This window comes from Cyprinodon tularosa, unplaced genomic scaffold (genome assembly GCF_016077235.1).
Source record: "Cyprinodon tularosa strain WSP-4 unplaced genomic scaffold, ASM1607723v1 ctg177, whole genome shotgun sequence".
Classification (NCBI taxonomy): domain Eukaryota; kingdom Metazoa; phylum Chordata; class Actinopteri; order Cyprinodontiformes; family Cyprinodontidae; genus Cyprinodon; species Cyprinodon tularosa.
Window position 1 is genome coordinate 1158177 of NW_024038589.1, and position 19930 is coordinate 1178106.

General features: G+C 38.0%; 1 protein-coding gene across 2 annotated transcripts in view; it reads right to left on the bottom strand.

Annotated features, from left to right (window-relative positions):
* ptprz1b (protein tyrosine phosphatase receptor type Z1b) overlaps window positions 1-19930 on the bottom strand; it is a 95447-nt gene that overhangs the window by 30289 nt on the left and 45228 nt on the right. For both annotated transcript variants that reach the window (XM_038281935.1, XM_038281934.1), the window contains exon 3: window positions 755-934. In XM_038281935.1, the coding sequence (XP_038137863.1) occupies window positions 755-934 (180 nt within the window). The remainder of the gene's footprint in view (window positions 1-754; window positions 935-19930) is intronic.

A 19930-nucleotide genomic window follows, 5' to 3' on the forward strand; every position in this document is an offset into this window, starting at 1 on the left:
TTGTAGGTTTTTGAAAACTGGAATCTGAGTCCACCCCTTTTGTTTGTGATTATTTTTTCTTTCTTCACATAGATGGCTTCCTTCACGCCCCTCTCAAACCATCTATTTGTCCAAAATGTGAACATTCTGGCCCTCAAAAGAATTTCCTTTGTCCATAAGGTGTAGATGTACCGCCGAGTCTTGTCCCGACTTGACTTGTACTTATGACTTGTACTTATTGTACTTCTGAGCCGTTTCTAATCGTTAACATACATTGCCCACAGAGACAGTGCAAGTATTGGAGAGATGGAGAGGATGGTGTAGCTCAGACAGCTTTCATCTGTTTTTCAATTCAGCCATCACCTCACATCTCTTCACATTGTCATCGCTCCACACTCGGTTTGCCCCTCACCACTGATATTTTCTGTTTCACTACAAGATCTCCCAGTTTTTGCCGCCTCCCTCTTTGATCTTCCCTCAGTTGCATAGTCTCTTTCTTTTCTGTGTCTTTGTCTCTTTCCTTACAGCTCAGACTGTCATTAACCTGGGAGTTCATTGTTATAATGAATAATTTTTCCTCTCTTTATTGGAGGGTGAGGGGCTATAAAACTTAATCTCTCCACAGTATGGGATTACCAAGCCCTGCTTTACAGAACCATCGTCAAAATACTCCTGTAGGAACTGTTTTTATGCTCCTACAGAAAAAAAGATTCCTCTAAAAGCAAAGTTTAGTTTGGGATTTCCAAGCATATGAAAATAGACCAATTTAAAATACCCGTCTTCCCGTTGTTCTGGATGGTTGTAGACTCTGATGTCGGTATGTGCCAGCCCTCTAGCTGTAGGTTCTGGAACTGCATCCTGACTTGGGTAAACATCTCATTGATGTCCACGGGAGACTGCCGGGCACCATTACAGGACGGGTAACTCTTCCCCCAGATCTGCTGGTTCAGGCTACCTGTAAATAAAAACATTTGACAGTTTAGCGATACAGTTAAGGCGAGATTTATTCAGAAGGAAATCTGTACCAATTTTCCAAATGAAATTGAAGAATAGAATGCTCTTCAATTTCAAAATAAAGCTGCATTTTTTTACTTATACATTAAATAAAAAAAAGGAAATCTTTTTGAAGATTGTTAAATATGTAAATTTATTAAAAAAATACATGAAATAACATTGTACATTTAATTTTTAAAATGTGTCCCACCAAGTAGTGACCAAAAATCAACCTGAAATGTCAAACTTGAAAATTAAAATGTATTAAAATAAATGCTTTTGAGAGCACTTGTGGTCTTATTAAATTACATTGATATTACCAAACTTGACTATGATCTGGATGACTGAGAATATTCAGCATTGTCCAAACTGCATGTTCATTTATTTTTTTCAAGATTCCTTATGTTGTTTCTTAATTAAAATGGTTTTATTTAACACTAAAATTTAAAAAGGTATTCTAAAAAAAAAGTTCCCAAAATTAATTTCGAGATCTCAGATTTATTCTTTCAAATTCCCTGGCAGAGATACCTTTTCATTTTAAAGTTAAAGCTGCATTTTTAGACTTAATCACCAATTGAGCAATAGATAACACAATCTGGATTTTCATTTTCTTCTCCAAGACTGCTAAATTTGTTACTTAAATTAAACAATTCGTAAAATAATATCAAACATTTTATTTTGAAATGATGTCCCATTACTTTAAATGAAAATATTTAAGGTAATCTTTTATTTTTATGGGCTGTTTTTTCTGAAAGGAAGTAGTATTAACATATCGCATAGCAGCTAAGTGTAAAAAAAAAAAAGAAATGATATCAAGAAGGCTTTTTTAGATCTACGCCAAATATAAAATGATCTAAATTCAATCAAAATCATGACACAAGTGAAAGAAAGCTTTGAATGCTGTAACACTGATACAGATAAAGAGAGACATTTAGTTTTTATACTGAAACTCCCTTAACTTTGTTTTATTATCTTTTAAAAGATGTTAGAAACAAATCTGCCTTAGAAACAAACTATTTTATATATTATATGAAACATTTTTATTTTCTCCTGAGGTTCTATCATGGATAAAATACACAGTTTATTAAAATGTTTTATTTAATGTGTATGTACAAGTCAGTCCTGCTTGCTATATATGCACTGTGTGTTTCCAAACATGGTGAGCCTGGCTGCTTTAACTTGTTTTTGCCCCAAAGTGGACGTGTTTTATACATTTACTGTCTGGTTCATGACATTGCAGCCAAATTGCTACGCAGGTCCAACCAAAATCAAGCAGGAGCCCGGCTCGGTCGGAGCTACGCAGCACAGTTGCAGAGGATCATGTCCGGTCTAACCTGGCCTTTATAAATAAGCTGTAACTGCAAACACCTCATACAATATGATTTTCCATCAGATCTAAATTTAAATTGTGTCCAGTGTGTTCAGCCTTATGCTACGTTAACACCTAAAGCAGCTGAAGCAACACCTCATGAGCTTCTAAAGTATTGGACGCGCACAAATGCTTCAGAAGCAGCAGCTGCTGTAGTTGGAAAAATTTAACTTTTGCTGCTCTACATGCCCCATCAATCAATCAGAGAAGCTGATCTGGGAGCTGGCAGGGAGACGGACACAGCACTACTGATGCAGATCGCTATGATCACTCCTCTGACACAGTTCATTAATGCCTAAATTAACTTAAAATGCCGAAATCTGCTGGCAAAATATGTTAAATTCTATTCTGGTGTCTGCAGCTTGGATTACGTACCTTGAAAACACTAACATCTACTTCCAGCTGCCACCAACAGTAAGGAAAAACCCAGAGAGGCGACCGGGCCAGAGGCTGCTGTCGAATGGGATTTCCAGTGACAGAGCACCGCCGGTGTATGGGGGTCTGAGCGGCTTCGACAGCAAAAAAAACATTTGAAGGCAGGATATAATCTGGATTAAATGACTGCAATGATGATGTTTTCAGGTCGACTTTCTCACTTAAACACATATTTAAAATACTTTTTACCAACTGATGGCAGAAAATATAGCTGCCACTGGTACAGGCAAAGAAAGGATAGCGTAGCTCTGCCAAACGAGCATCAGACCCATTTTTCGACCGCGCAACCAGAGCAGCAAAGATGCTTCAGCTGAATGTCAGAACTAAACTTGTACAAGCATCAAAAATGAAGCAGCAGGTGCATTTTTGCTGCTCCTGCTGCTTGCGGTGTTAACGTAGCATTAGGCGTTTAGGATCCAACATAACAAGAAAAGAAGCAATCAGAAAAACTGAACTGCCGATCACAGAGGGCACAAAACAAGATTTTTGCAAAAAATATTCTACGGACAAAACAGAAGTAGAACTTTTTATATTCTTAGCTTTAAATATGGGGTTTGGTTCTGCAGAGGAATAAGGGTGGCCATCATTAGCTCCTGTAGACAACATGCTGCAGCTTCCATATCTACCTTAAGGAGGCTTTAGTGGAAAGCTGGAGAAGTCGTTTCAGCCAATGTAAATAATAAATAGAAGGCCCCTATCTTCTCTATTGCATCAGGAGACTTTCTTGTGATGGCATCCCTCATTCAGACATAAACAAGCAGTTCTCTGTTTGGTTGCTGTTGCCAGCTCTAGTTAAAAAACTCCAATGTGTCCAAGCTTGAATTAGAAAAATTTGGGTCTTTCCAACTTTATGATCTCACCCACATGGCTGGATCAGTTCGGCTTACAGCAAAGTTGTGCAGAAATCAGTCCAAGGTCGACGAGCCGCTCAGTGCAGCGGCAGGGGAATATTCTTTCAGAACATTTTTATTCTTTCAAGCTTATGAGCAAATTAGCTTTTGGCGGAATTATCTTCAACTTGTTTGTCTTTGTTTTTTAAGATGCTGCTGCATGAATTCTGCTTGAAGTCATCCAAGCAATGTTGGTGTGAGTTTTTTTTTCTTTTTCACATGAATTATGTAAGAGAAGACAAACATAACTCAAAGCAAAACTACCAGCACCAAAACATCCAGTCGGGTTGCCATATCATTAAAGACGAAGCCAGCATTCAAGCTACATTAAAAAAAAGGAACCTTAGGCAAAATGTCACTCGAAAAAAACACCTTGTAAATAAAATATGAGCACATGTCAATAGTGTAGACTCTTGGCTGAAACTCCTGACAGGGTTTGTCTGGGAATATGTGTGAATTTATTCATGAGTTGATGCGTTATCTGCAGCTACATTCGATCAAATGACTGTCTGCTGGATACATACAGTGTCATTGATTACATCTCCAGACTTGTGCACGTGGGGTAGACACAGCTCCAAGGTGTTTACTGCAAGTTCTGTTTATGCTCGTATTTTTTATTCCTCTTAGTTTCTTCACTTGGGGTTTTCCATACTTATGGAGTTAATTTTGTTCCATTATTTGGTTCGAGGACAGGATACATTTCGTTATTGGAAACTCAAAAAAAAAAATAAAATTTATAATAATTTAACCAGAAATTAAACTTTTCTCATATTCTTCATCTCCCATTTATTCTGGACGGGGTCATGGGGCCAGCAGTCTACCAGGCCTACCAAAAGACATAGTCCCTCTGGCATGTCCTGGGTCGTCTCCCGGTGGGACGTGCTTGGAACATCTCCCGAGATAATTGTAATTTTTCAGTATTATTGAACTGATTTTAATTTTTTTTTCTAATTTAAATTTTTTAAGTTTTCATTTTTTAGTTTTAGCAGCTACTTCACAAAATGTCCATAAAAGTATGGAGTGAATTTTATTGCAGAAAAATAAGAATTTTGTAAATTGAAATTTGAAAATAACAAATGCAATATAGGAATAAAGCTAAAAGGTTTCTCTGATTTTGTTGCATTTTCAAATTTTATTCTTTTAAACTACATTTTTCTCATGCCCATTTTTCTTTTTTCTTTTTCATGTTTCATCAATAGCATCCTTTTCAGGTTGGGTTTTCCAAATTCGATTCTCTTCACTGTGGGATGGGCTTTCCTCTTGAATAGGGAAACAAGACGCATCTCTGTTTGTCTCTATGGACCTTAACAACTACATCTTTGTTGGTCATGAGCAACTGTTTGTGTGTGCTACTTGAAAAGAATGCCATTTAATTAAAAAAATTATGCTAAAAAAAATATGAAATTAAGTTTAAATACATAGATTATGAAAACAATCAAACATAAAATCTAAAAAAAAATAGTAAACTCTCAAAACATTTTGTGATTAAGAAGATTTTCTGGATTTTTTAATTTCTGGACTTCCTGTTCTTCTCACTTAAATTTCAAACATGTTCATTGCTTGAAACAATAATGGAACAAAATTCACTCCATACATATCAATTTAAAGGAGCTGAGAAATGTCTGCATGCAACCCTTCAGTCTGCTGCAGCTCCAGCTGTATGCATCATGGCGTTAGATTAGTTCCTACAGCGTCTAATAGCTGTGTTAAAGGCAAAGAGCCCAATCACAGAGAGAGAGCAATATTAGTGTATAGAACAGCTCACAGCTATGGCTCTGTGCTGTAATATGAGTAGGAATCAGATTTCTGAGAGCAATTATTAGCTTTTCTCCTCTTTATTTTTTTATCGCACAGGATTAAATCAAACCCCGAACTCATCTATGTTCACCCAGTTTTTCTGTTACAGATAAAGACGTGCAGAAATCCAGCTGCAACAAAAGATTCCCACGTGTTCGTCTCTGCTTCTGCTCTGTGGAAAACAAACAAATGCAAGTGGTGCACATGTGCTGCTGCGCATGAGGGGAAAATGTCAGGAGGGTGTCAGCGGTCAATAGCCACATCTCACCCCTGCAGCTTTATCTGTTCACCTCATCTCTCTCACACATGCACCGAAACATCCGCACACACTGAGTGACTTAGCTGACATAATGCTGCCATGGCAACAAGTAGCTGACAGTTTAGAGAGAGGAATGAAAGGAAAAAAATAAACCCTAAAGCCAGACTTGGATGTCACCGACTGCTGCACTCGTTTCAAACCCCGCTGCCTCGCTCGCACTCGGTCGCAGGGAGCAAAATGAAGCTGATTCAGAGAGGAAATTACTTTTTCACATCTTTTACATCACACGTAATATTTAAGTGTGGTCAGACAAAGCAGCCTGCAGATGTGTCATCGTCGCTTTTTTAAATAAGACCAGAGGTTTTGATTTTTTTAAACCATAGAATGAGAAAATTTGAATAATACAAGCTGTCCTTTTCATTCCTCAGTTAATTTAAATTTACTCTGCTTCATATTAAGGCTGATTAACCCGTTCAGATATGATTGAAATCTCATTTTAAAACCATTTAAATAATTTGCTAAAAGATTTGTTATAGATTTTTTAACTTAAAAGATCCAAAATGAAAGTTTGCATATTGTACTTGGTGCAAACATCACTGGTGCTTTATCAAAGTGAGAACTTCCTGGATCCTCAAGAACATTCAGTGAATCATCATGTCAGCATTTATCTCTTGCTAAAGCTTGTCAATTATATTTAGGTCAAGGTAATTGGAAAAAAAAAAAAACCTCCGAGTTGCATGATGCTGCCACCACTAGGGATGGGGATCGTTAATATTTATTGATATCGATACCTTTATCGATACTCCTTATCGATCCGAGTCTTTATCGATACCACTATCGATACTTTTCTGTTATTTGGTGGAAAGACGATGCAACAATATTTTTTAACAGAACTGGTATTGCTTCTATTGCTTAACAAGTGAGCATAACAAAAACGTTTCTAGCCTTCAATAAACATGGCTAATGTAATAGGCCACTTTGAAATGACATAAAACTAACTAGAATATATTTTCACAATTGTTGGTTGATGTATTTTCTACTGTCACTTTTCATCATGTTTTTAGTGATTAGGAAAATATTTAACAAATAAATAATTGTATTTTAAACTAAATGTAATTTTTAATAAATGTTGGCATCAGTAGTTTAATTATATATAGAGCAATATACAACTGTATTACTCATGTTTCTCGCTAAAAACTCAATTTCCCGTTTTCTTTACGTTACACTTGAACGCATCATGATAACCTAATTGTCGTTTTACTGAGCCAATCTGAACACATCATCACGCAGCACGTCTGAAACTTTATTTACTTTTCAAGCTAACTAGCTTGTATGCTTCCGATTACAAGACGGATTTCACAATTACTATTTTTAACTGACCGGACAGGCTACAAAGTCTGTGTGCGCGCTTACCAGTGGTACTCTGAGTGGATGATGAAGACGGGCCCGGCTGTGGTGCGGGGGCAGGAGGAGGAGGAGGAGGAGGAGGAGTCTTTTCCGTTTAGCCATTCTCAAGTCGCGAGCGAAGTTACAGTAACTGCCAGACTTGTTTTACTTTTAATATCTGTTTGCTTACAATTTCATTCCAAAACATTGGTGTACATGCTGCAGTGATCGGATTGATTAAGATTTAAATGCTGTGACGCGACTCGAGGGACACACAATTATGTTACAGGACCTCCGGGAGAAAAAAAAAAACGACCAGACTCGATAGTGGTATCGATAAGCCCAAACGTTATTGATTTTCGGGTTTTGAAAAAAGTGGAACCGGGTCCTTGATGGAACCGGGTTTCGATCCCCATCCCTAGCCACCACCATGTTTTACAAATTTAATTGATGTTTCTAGGTATTATTTTCCCAAACACACTATTTTAAAGAGAATATTGCAATGTCTTTTTTTTTTTTTTTACAGGAGAGGAAAAACAAGAAAAAGGAGAAAAGATTAGAAAGAAAGAGGAGATAAAAGGGAGATAACGATAAAACATTTTTTGTCTGCTTCATCACCTGCAAAGAGATCTGAAAACAACACAACCAACGGATATAGTGTAACAGATACAGTAAAGTAGCACCTTGATACTATCACTGAAGTTTAAGTAGTATTGTCTAATCTGACATGTACACTGTGGTAGCCAATATTTTTGGCTTTCTGTATGAAAGTGAATCTCTAAGTACCTGGAGCCAAGCACCTGTAGTAGTTTCTGAGAGTGCACTTGTGCATGTAAAGTTAATCCAAAGGAAAAATGCTCAATGGTGGTTGTGAAGAGTCAAAGACCCGCCCCTCCAGAGCACCGAGGCGAGCGCCGGCAGACCCAAAGCCCCAGATAAGCTTTGCCATTCGTAAGACATGGGGCCCAGGGACCTGAGGCCCCAGGGCTGCCCCTGACCAAGCCCCAGGGGGCGAGACCCCGCAAAGCAGCGGCCAGGAATAAGCCTGCACCCGCCCAGGCATCCACCCCCAAATACCAAGTACCACCAATACACCGACAGGCATAATTTTATAACAACACCTTTTTCCACATGTTCTCTGCCTTGTACATTACATTTGTCAGATTGCACCCTTGACTTTTTAAGGACTTGCTGTGACATAACCATGAAGAAGTTTACCTGGGCCCATTCAGTTATTCACAGATCCGGAAAGAGTGGAGTTAAAGCTTTCCTGTTGTGTCAAGCTTGTAAAAATCCAAAAGAACTGAAGAAGTTATGACCAGTTGACGCTCTGCAAGTTGTTTTAAAGGAATAGTACACCCAAAACATGATTAGCCTTCATTTTCTACTCACCCCCATGCTGAACAACACTCTGGAGTACTTTTTTGATATCTCAAATGCATCTGGAGATCTGGGAGGCTTCTTGCTGTCTGCTGACATTCAAATAAGGGAGGTCTATGGTGACAGAGACAGAAAGGTCCATAAAAGTCCACAAAAAACGTGTCAATATTCCTCGAAACTGCTCGTCCAATGTATTCCAAGTGTCCTGAGTGGGTAGCATCCAGAATTTACTCGAAACAAAGTCATTTAGAATGTTTTTAGAGCATAAACAGTAGTGTATAGGATTTCCTGAAAGCGCGCACACGCGCGTTCACGACGCTACGGAAGCCGGCAGATCAAACCAGATGAAAGTGCGCATTCAGCGTCTGCTCTGCCAATAATGCAAGCGTAGAAGAAGAAATGTGCTGTTTACCTGTGCAAAGAAAGAAACAACGAAAGAAAAATATCTGAGGACTTCAGTTTTGAGGAAGAGCATGAGTTCTTTGCCGAGCTGAATGCGCTGGTTTGGTCTGCCGGCTTCCGTAGCGTCGTGAGCGCGCGTGTGCGCGCTTTCAGGAAATCCTATACACTACTGTTTATGCTCTAAAAACATTCTAAATGACTTTGTTTCGAGTAAATTCTGGATGCTACCCACTCAGGACACTTGGAATACATTGGACGAGCAGTATGGAGGAATATTGACACGTTTTTTGTGGACTTTTATGGACCTTTCTGTCTCGGTCACCATAGACCTCCATTATTTGAATGTCAGCAGACAGCAAGAAGCCTCCCAGATCTCCAGATGCATTTGAGATATCAAAAAAGTACTCCAGAGTGTTGTTCAGCATGGGGGTGAGTAGAAAATGAAGGCTAATCATGTTTTGGGTGTACTATTCCTTTAAGGAGAATCACCCTGGAAGCCAGCCGGGTGATAAAAGAAGCAGTAAATGTGAATGCCTTTGCATACCTTACTCCAATACCTCCCCCAGCAGGACTTGGCAATAGAGACTTCATGTGAAGAAACTACATAATTTTTCTGCGAAAAATTGTAATTTAAAGCACTGCATTACAATCTCGTTCTATCCGTGCATTACATAAAAAAATATTTCAGATGTCCAAAACAATTACAACACCAACTTTAACAGTAAGATATAGAAACACAAAAAAATTATAAAAAAAAACATTTACAGAACAAAATAATGTGAACAGTTTCATCACAAATTCTAATTGGTCTAAAGTTAACATGTTGGTTAAATTGAAGAATGTTTTTCAGCAATCGATAATTCAATAGTAGGGACAATATGCTGAAAGACAGCAGCTTGAATCTGTATTAATCTACGAGAGCCTTATAATGCGGTCACTTGGTTTAAACCAATTATTTATGTATAGAGGGCTTATAAAATGAATCCTAGTGCTGGATAACACTTTACAATGCTGAATTTTATTCACTGCACTTCATTTGCTTGTTTATTTACTCTTAAAATAGGTCGTCTCTTTAAAATTTTGCCATGACATACAGAATACAGTAATCTTGTATGCGAGCACCATTTTTGTTTCTCCTCTTATTTATTGCAGGTATTTTCAAACGAAACTGGTTATACTAAAAATCAGAACATCTGTAAACATTTTTAAACTCAGGTAACACTTTCCTTACTTGAACCACTTATATTGGAGTAGCATCAAAATCCAATACCTTCGCAGGCAGCACCAACAATTTTTAGGCAGTAATTTTCTGAAGATCGAAATCTTTCCCTATGATGTGATAGCAGTTGCTCTTGCTGTCCGACACCCTCATTCTTTTAGGTCAGCCCTTCCTCTAAGGGGGGGGGGGTGTATAAAGAGCAGCAGAAGGAGGCAAAGGGGAAAAGGACGATGCCCTAAGAATAGAAAAGACGATAAGAGAAATATTAGAAAGAAAAGGCAGAGGGAGGAGGGGTGGCGGAGTGTGTAGATGTCACATGTGATCGAGAGCATTCAAACATTCAAACACCAATATGCCATATGTGTATGTGTGTCTCCTCAGCTATGTTTTTTTACCAGTTAGTTAACTCTCGCAGGGCTGATGTCACGCACTGCGTTGCTGCTCTGCTGAGTGAGCTAAATGTTGAAAAAAAAGAGGGGAGATTGTTAAATTGAATAATGCAAGGCTTGGAGTTTGGGGGAGAGTGTCGCCTCCTGTTTGCTTCACAGTTCCCAAAAGTAGCAGAATATGTATTAAATATTCAAATTATAGAGAAAGGAATAGCTGATGGTTTGGTTTTAATGCAACTGTCTGGATCTGCATTATTGTTTTTCTGGAACAGCTAAAAACAGAAGGACCCGCTGCAGTCGGAGCAGCTGATTACTTTTATAGCCCACTCAGGATTATTTTCCACCTACCTAATCCTATTTCTGCACAGAAAAACAAACATCTAACACTTTCTTTTAAGAAAGAAGCTAAAGGCAGATATAAATCATTCGATTTATATTATAAGCTTCATGATTCCAAAGAAAAAAGGATTTTCCGTTTTGGTCAATTTTGGCTCCGCCCAGTGGACAAAAGCTGTATTGTTTTGCCTAAAGGAACAGAATGGCTGTTTAAGAATTCAGCGGCTGCGGCCTCTGAAGGCTCGATTCGTAAATCCGATTACATCATCTCCTCGTTATGCGGCAGACAAATGCCTCCTTCTTTTTGCTTGTTTTAAAGGACGGGTCCTTCAAACGTGTATCCTACGTAGGCTTGATTCATTACGAGGCCAAGCAAGCCCACTGCTCGGTGATCAGAGGAAAAAGGTAAATGGCGCCAAACAGTGGGAAATATTGTAAGTGCAGTTTAACATAATACAAGTATGTCAATAATTCCTTCTGAAATGAATGAAAATTGTTGTTATAAATGGTTATTGAGTCAGATATGTGGCGGGTAACTTTTGATTTATTGAAAGTTTTATCTTTATCTTAGAGATAGGGTGAGAAGCTCGGTCATCCGGGAGGGACTCTGAGTAGAGCCGCTGCTCCTCCACATCGAGAGGAGCCAGTTGAGGTGGCTTGGGCATCTGTTTAGGATGCCTCCTGGACGCCTCCCTGGTGAGGTGTTCCGGGCACGTCCCACCGGGGGGAGGCCCCGGGGAAGACCCAGGACACGCTGGAGAGACTATGTTTCTCGGCTGGCCTGGGAACGCCTTGGGGTTCCTCCTGAAGAGCTGGAAGAAGTGGCTGGGGAGAGGGAAGTCTGGGCCTCCCTTCTTAAGCTGCTGCCCCCGCGACCCGACCCCGGATAAGCGGAGGAAGATGGATGGATGGATGGATTTATCTTTCCCTGTGCAAATGGGTTTGGCTGACATTTAAGCTCAGATTCTAACATATTCGTTCAGTAAAAGTTTAAAAAAACAATCCACTGGACTTGGTTTCCAAGATTTGAAGACGTTTCGCTACCTCTCCAGGAAGCTTTCTCAATTCAAATGTCTGGATCCGCAGTGAGTTTGAGTCTTTATATAGACAAGGCCTGGTATTGCTTGGAAACATGCAAATGGAAACCGATGAATGGGTCGTTTGGTTCCATTGTTAGCCTGTAATATCTGAAACCTGTCTATGATTCTGAAGGTCTGTCGTTAAAGGTGGGGATTGTCGTTAAGGGTCGGTGGTTAAGAAGGTATTGTTCACCGGCTGAAGATTCTAACATATCTACAGTGTGGGGACTATAAATCTGATACAGTACTGCTGCTGAAGCTCCTCAAAAAGGTTATTAGCATCCAGAACAGTAGTGAACAGTTCGGCATCCAATCTTTTCCTGCTTTGTTAGTTAAGTGTCATGGTTGCTAAGCAACAGAGAGTACGCTGAGTGAGGGGGGACGATGGTTGGAGAAGGCTGAACCTGCTTGAATCCATAGCTGAAGGACCCGGCCTCCTTATTTTCACCTTCAAGCAAACATTTCCTATTAGCATAACCACGGTAAAGATTGGTAAAATCCGGATCTCCTGGTCATTTCTGTTTCCAGTGTCGGTACAAAAATAATCGATATATCGATTAGGTAATGAATCTATTTGTGGCGGCAGTCCAATACCGTCACTGTATTTTGTAGGACAGTCATCCATTAAAAAGTACAAAAGACAAAATATTTTAAATAAAACGAAGTTCTTGAGTAAAAGTTCACTGGTTGTACCACGGCCATCAACAAGAGCAGAATAAATCTTGTGAGTTTTATTTATTACTGTTGCCAGAAAATAACACATTTTGTAAAAGGAAATGTGAAAAGAGAATATGATCTTTAAAAGACAATTTGAATAAAATGCGATTTAAAACATTCAGTCTATATCAAAGAGATATTTTAATTTTTTTATTTTTTTTATAAACAATAAAATCTTAGAAAATGGCAAAAAAAATACTCTCAAAAACGTTTTTTTTTAGGTAATATTACAAAGTTTAATTTCGGGAATCCCCTTTTTTCTTTTTAGGTTTCCATGTACAAAATGTGTTCTTTGTTTCCAACAATAATGGAACAAAATTCACCCCATAGGGCAAATGAGTCACTTGTAGAGGGACAATCATATGCTTCATATTTAAGTTCAATACACTCCTTTATCTTTTATTTTTCCCAAATTTACCCTTCCTGTATTGGGGAAGGAGGCCCCCCATTCCACATTCCCACAAACTATTTGCCTGTTGAAACAGCTTCTTTGAGTTTAATAAGCTGCTCCAGTAAAATAAGGTTACAATAAGAGAATGAAAAGCAGAACCTGCTACAATAAGTTAGTCATAATGACTTTTATTTGTAAAGCAGCATTATGAGCTTTAAGACAGGAAGCTAAAACGTTTATTTAAAAATGTTAATTTTTAGGCATGACTTGACTTTTGTTTGAAAATTTCTATTAGATTCCCCATAACTGCATTGAATAAAGGCTTTAATTAAGGGTTGCAACAATTATGTAGCAAATCGCTTAATCTATTGATTATAATTTATATTTTATATATATAATTTTAATTGGATAGCAAAATGTTCCTTAAAGATTTATTGCAAAATTAAACCAGGGGGAACTAAAACGTTTCCACTTTAGGAGTTCTGAATAGCGCAGATGAAATCGTTTTTCCAAATATATATTTTTTTTTACAATTTTGATGTAATTACTCCTCTAAATGGGTTGCTCTACCAGCTAAAGGCATGTTTTACAGTCTATATACTCCAGGTAACGATTAACTGATTACTAAATTAGTTGAGGATTATGTCAATAATTCATTGATCACAGATATATGATCTTAGATTTTAATCGGCTAAGGTTTAACTTGGGGCAGGGTCCTCCATAAGATAAGAGAAGATTCTCGGTTTTGTAAAATTTATTTCTAGCGTTATACTTTTTTTTAAAACGGAAGTCAAATTATTTTTATTAATTAAGCAGAAACACATGAGGTTGTGTGTTCTAGTTTTTTTACACTCTCCCTCCAACAGCTGGTCTGAACCCCTCTGGCTGAGATCAACTCGGTAAGTTGGCTTCCTGGCACCATCTACAGGTCTTTGAAATCGGTCTGTGGGAAGTTTGCCCACTCATTCAAGATTGAAGCCCGTCATAAACCTTCAGCCAGTTACAGCTCATCCCACAGCATGACAATAAAATTATTTACAATTCTAAAAAGTCACCAGTTCCTTTGGGATTAATTGGCAGGTATTCAGTAACTGTCCAAGTTCTAATGAGCAAGTATATTTTTTTTAGATTGTCCTGTTCACTGCTAAATATTCCAGATTCATTGGTCTTTGTTCATTAAAGGTAAACCTTTCAAATATGTAAGTGTACAACAAATCACTGTAGGAACAGTAGAAAAAGCCTTATTTTGAAATAAAAGCCTCTTCAGTTTTCCTCTTAATGCCTCAAACAGCTCATGCTAAATCTAACCAAATGTCAATGTAGCATCATCCCTTCATCAGAGCATCAGAACGGAGCGTTTCCTATTTAATAATTGCAGAAAAAAATCATATTTAAATCAAATAAATTTTATTTTACAAATTTATATATATATATAGAATAACCCAACATTTTTATTGAAGCTTTTGAATTGAAAACCGCTCTGCACTCCACCATATTTCTTACACTCCACTCACTTGCTGCTTTAGGTGAAAAACAAGATTAATGTAAAAGTGGATAAAAATTGAGTTACCTCTAAATGTGGCTTATTTTTTGTGAAGTTTCGCTATAAACAGCTAATCAAATTTATTTTCCACTTTCTTTAAAGTTCAACATTTTATGTTGAGTTTTAAGAGCTTTGTCCTTAACTGACCAGTGCTGATAAATGCTCGTAAAATTCCAGACTGCCATGTTGTGACACAGTGTCACATAAAAGGGAGTCTACTGAAGAAAATCTCCAAGATAAGAGCTGAATCTATCAGGGATAATAGATGCTTCACACACAGAAACCCAGACATGCGATTCATTCAGATGATCCAACACAAAGACAAGCTGTCACACACCTCAGCAGCCACCTCATCTATCAATCAAACCGCTCGCAGTTCCTGAAAGGAAAAGAGGCCCTGTGTTCTTCTCAAGAGATCTTAGGGCCCAAAAAAAAAAAAAAATCTAATCAGAGCTAGAGCTGCTCAGCAGATCAATCAGAACGCCATTTATTCGGATTTGACCTTAGTTACGCTTTGCTCTACATAAAGACATTTAAAATAAATACTGAAATAAATATTTAAAAGTCATAGTTTGGGGAGGACAGATTGCATTGGCTTCCTCAGTGTCTCATTTTTGCAAAAGTGAGGATGAAAACTATACAGTTAAATACTAAAAACAACCTGAGACTAGGATGGAGATTTATTTTCCAACAAGACAATGATCCAAAACAAAGCAAAATCTGCAATGGAACGATTCACGGATAAACATATCCAGGGGTTAGGATGGCCAGGCACCATGTTTTTTCTCCCACACTGTATACATTTGATCACTGCTGCACTTTGAGGAATGGAAATGTTCATTTACTATCTGAAAAGCTGTACGAAACAAAATTTCATTTTAAAATTATCCAAGTCTAAAGTCAAAGTCCAGACCTGGATAATCTATGAGAAGACCTGAAATCTGCTGTTCACAAACGCTCTCCATCCAGCCATACTGAGTTTCTTAAGGGGGCTGAATAATTTTGCACACCCAATTTTTCAGCTTTTATTTGTTAAAAGAGTTTAAAATACCACATACATTTTGTTTCACATCATGATTGTATCCCACTTGTTGTTGATTCTTCACTCTTCACATTCTTTAAGGCTGAAATGTGGCAAAAGGTGGAAAAGTTTTATGAAGTATTTAACTGTTCAATTTTCTTGCAGGTGTAAAATACCTGAAACTTTATATAGAAGTCATGATTTTAGGGAATTAAGGGGGTCAATCCGTCAAAAGGCACATAAATCTAAAGCCTTACCCATCACAAACTGGTTCCATAGTTTCAGAATTTATTTCGGATAGCATACAGTAACATAGCCAATTTATTTCCTACTTTGAAGACTGTCGACTTGGAAGAAAAAAACCCCACATAAATCATTTTCACATCTTTCAGAGTCCACCTCTTTCAAATCACTTCAGATGTGAAGGAATACATAGTGCACAAGCACACGGGGGTGGGAGTTATGCATAATTAAAATCTGAAGGTGTGTGGGTGGGTGTGTGCTCCAAAGACAAAGCACAACTGAAGCCTGCATGTCCCCCGGCTGTGCTTTAGTGGGAAGAAGAGGAAAGACTTAAGGACACCAAAAAAAAAAAAAAAAAACAACAACAACAAAAAAAGCAGGTAAAGACAAATAACAAGAAGTTTTGCAAGAACTGATTATGAAAATGGGATTTGATTCTAACGTCCGTCTTTCCTTTTATAGTGGCTAAAACAGTTATGTTACATAGCAAGGCCTTGATCTGATCCTCCAATTCATGTTAATCCTATAAAAAATGTAGCTGTGAACAAAAGGGAGTTTAATATTGAAGAAAAAACACAATTTAACTAAAGAAAATAAAATTGTTTGATTAGCCACATAATGATAACTATAGAGTATTCCTTGGGGAAGTTCGCAATTAATTTCACTTAAAACTCCAGGACATGGGGAAGCGAAATCCCACACAACAATGAGATGCGCACAAACATACATGGCAGAGGGGGCCCTGAGGGTTGTCTTCCAGGCAGAAGGATCCCATGGACCCCCTGGGAGGCAAGGCACAGATTAATAATGATGGAAATGCAGAACAAGAGGTGGAGGGATTTTTGTTTTGCACAAAAAGCATGTTGAAAATTAATGTAAAAGCATGTTTTACAAGATTACAGAGGTTTTTTGGGCATGCTATGGCTTACTTAATAAGAGATGAGTTTCTACCATAAAAAAAACCTTTGGTGATACTGTATCTACACCTTCTCCCCTTTAGAGATGATCCTCATATGTCTCTGCAAATCTTTGGTTAAAAACTGTTTATATGTATGAGACATATAGTTTTCTAAAACATTATGGGGCTTTTTTATTGCAGGTTTTCAAGTGGTTACAATCTTAAGTCAACCCAGGCATTTAAACAGTGCTATAGGTTTTTTTATGGGCAGTTTAAATATCCTGAAAATGCTTGTTATTTATGTGGTTGTGGTGTAATGCAAAGCAAAAAGGATCTAAACATTAGTAAAAATTTATTAAAATAAGTGCATTTGCCCTTAATCTAAGCAGGTAAATAAATTATTTGCCAGTGGAGTTAGTCTGTTTTCCCTTAAAATAAGACAATTAGATACTGCGCACTTGAAATAAGAAAAAACTGTTGTTTTTTTTTTTTATTATTTTGAATGTAAATTATCTTATTCCATCGGCAAAGTGTCTCACTTACCTGCTCAGTTTAAGAAAAATATACTTATTTGAAGAAAATTTGACTTACTGGTACTTAAATTTCTTTTTTTTGCAGTGTACCAAAGTAAAAAAACAACAATACATAAATACTTTTATATATCATACCCAAGAAGCTGCGATTTATTAACATGTATATAAAGTTTCACTTTTAAGTCGTTGCCAAATGACTTTAAATACATAGAAAGGTCAGTGATATTTTCAAATTCAGGGGATGTGTCCTCTAAAGGCCAGATTTGTAGGCTGATTATGTCATAGCGTGGCGCCGAGGTCTGTTCTGATGATTCCTAGTTATGCGGCCGATAAATGCATTTTGCTTTTTGCCCATTTTGAAGGATGGGTCCGGTGTATCCTCCGTAGCCTTGGGTATCCCATGGTTCATTGCGAGTCCAAGTAAACCAGCTGCTCCATGCTCAGAGAAAAAAGGTAAAGGGCGCTGAATAGTGCTGAATATTGGAAGTGCAGTTTAATATAATACAAACATGTTAATAGCTCTGTCTGAAATTAATGAGGTCATGATTTCTTGGGCCTAGAAGGCCTCCGCCATGATTGTTTTTTTTTACAGCTGTCATGGCACTGCCCTGCTTAAGGATGAGCAGTGGTGCCCTCATCTGGATGGCAGCCACGATGGACTAAAAGACTGACCCTCTTAATTAAATAAAATATTAAATTAATTAACAATAATTTCAGTTCAATTCAGTTTATTTATATAGCACCAATTCACAACAGATGTCATCTCAAGGCAATTTACAGTTCACCAGATCATATAGTCAGATTGATTCGAAGTTTTCTATCTAAGGAAAACCAGGTAATTGCATTGACTCATTGACTCAAAGGCAATCCCTCACACTAAGCATGCTTCTAGCGACAGTGGAGAGGAAAAACTTCCTTTTAACAGGAAGAAAGATCAATTAGAACCAGGCTCAGTGTGAGATACAAAAGGCAACTGTAAAAGGCGGCTTAATCCAGGACAGACGAGGTCCGAGGCCAACTCCCATGTCAGAGGATGAAGAGAGCACGTCCAGCCAGTCACAGTCAGAGAAACAGGACTACACTGAAAAACAGGCCAATCTCACATCTATAAACAAAAGTGTTGAATGCAGAAGCATAGCTGATTAGTAATAACAATTGACAGTTGTAGCCAATTAGTAGTTTGCATCTCACTGTTTACTTCTCTTCAGGGGTCGATGTACACAGGTCAAACCGAATCTTCCTCCTGGAGAGATAACCTGTCTCCTTCCATAACAATAAGTTGGCTTGATGTTTATACTTATTTATGAGTGTTTGAACAGAACTAGTCAGGTTTGGCACATGGAAATTATTAGAATTAAGGAAATCTTAACCAATAACAACATCTGCTATTAATTTCACCGGCATGGCCGATAACCAGTATTTACTGGTATAACGTGCTATATTTTCCTACTATTTGGACGCCATGAAAAATTATCCAGAATGCTAACATTGCTTCAATGCTTCAGTTGAACAACCACGATCAGTGTTAGACATTAATGCCATTTCTCATTAGCATTGTCATCGTTTTCTTCTTCAAATAGCTTTTCAGTAGTGAATCTGCTTTCATGGCCAGGAACCGGAGTAGCGTCCATAGTAGCTACATTTTCCAAGGCATCTCTAGACCTTAAAGACATCTCTCCTGGGTATAATCCATAAGCAGATGGCACAAGAGTATGCTAGCCTTTTAACTTTGCGTACCTATCATCCTAGTTTCAATCCTAGACTCTGTATAAATACATCCCTGCAGGAATTGTCTGATGCAGCCGGGATGGAACGCATGCAGATGGAGACATTGTAGTTGAAGGAAATTGAGGCAGAGCTGTCTTCACAAAGTCCAACATGTCTAACACAACTTTAAGGCCACGCATGCCGCTACATTGAGGTATTTGCAGAAGTTAACACAATCAGTTAAGCTATTCACCACAACTCAGCCACTAAACATCAACAGCCAACAGAGTACTAGCTGAAAACATGTGCTTTGGAAGCAACAGTGTGTAGCAAAGTGTGCGTACTTAATTCCTTTTCATAATTCATAACATCATGGAAACTGACTCCTCCAGTGTGGACCAATGCCTGGCCCCCATGGGTACAACTGGTGTTAGGTATTAGGTTTAGGACTAAGGTGTTAATTGAGTTTAGGTGAGGATTAGGATCAGTGTATGAAAAGAATTCAGGCAGGAAAAGTTGGAAGCCAAAGAGTTTTAGTTGTGCAGGTATTTTCTTTTTGCAAAACAAAATTGTGGTCGATTTAAATAGATAATATTTGTCTTGATGACAGTAGTAGAAAATGGGCACTGGTTAAAATAAATCATAGAGTTAAGTTACTTTTGTCATCTTACTGTAGCTTATCTTGCTAGATTTCTCTGGTGGGTTGATATGGTGTAGTGAAGTTTGATTTAATGTGAAACAGCTTGTAGATTAACTCACTATATTTTCTTAGTAGCCTATTGAACACTAACCACAATCACCATCAGATGACCAAACAATCCTCTGCAGAATATCGGTGTAATGACTCAGAACAGAGGACGCAGTATTTGAGGCAAGACAGACAATGGGATAACTTCAAATTAAATTAAAACACGGATGATCTGAGTAGCAGCGGTTAGGGCGTCTATGGCTACGTTCACACTGC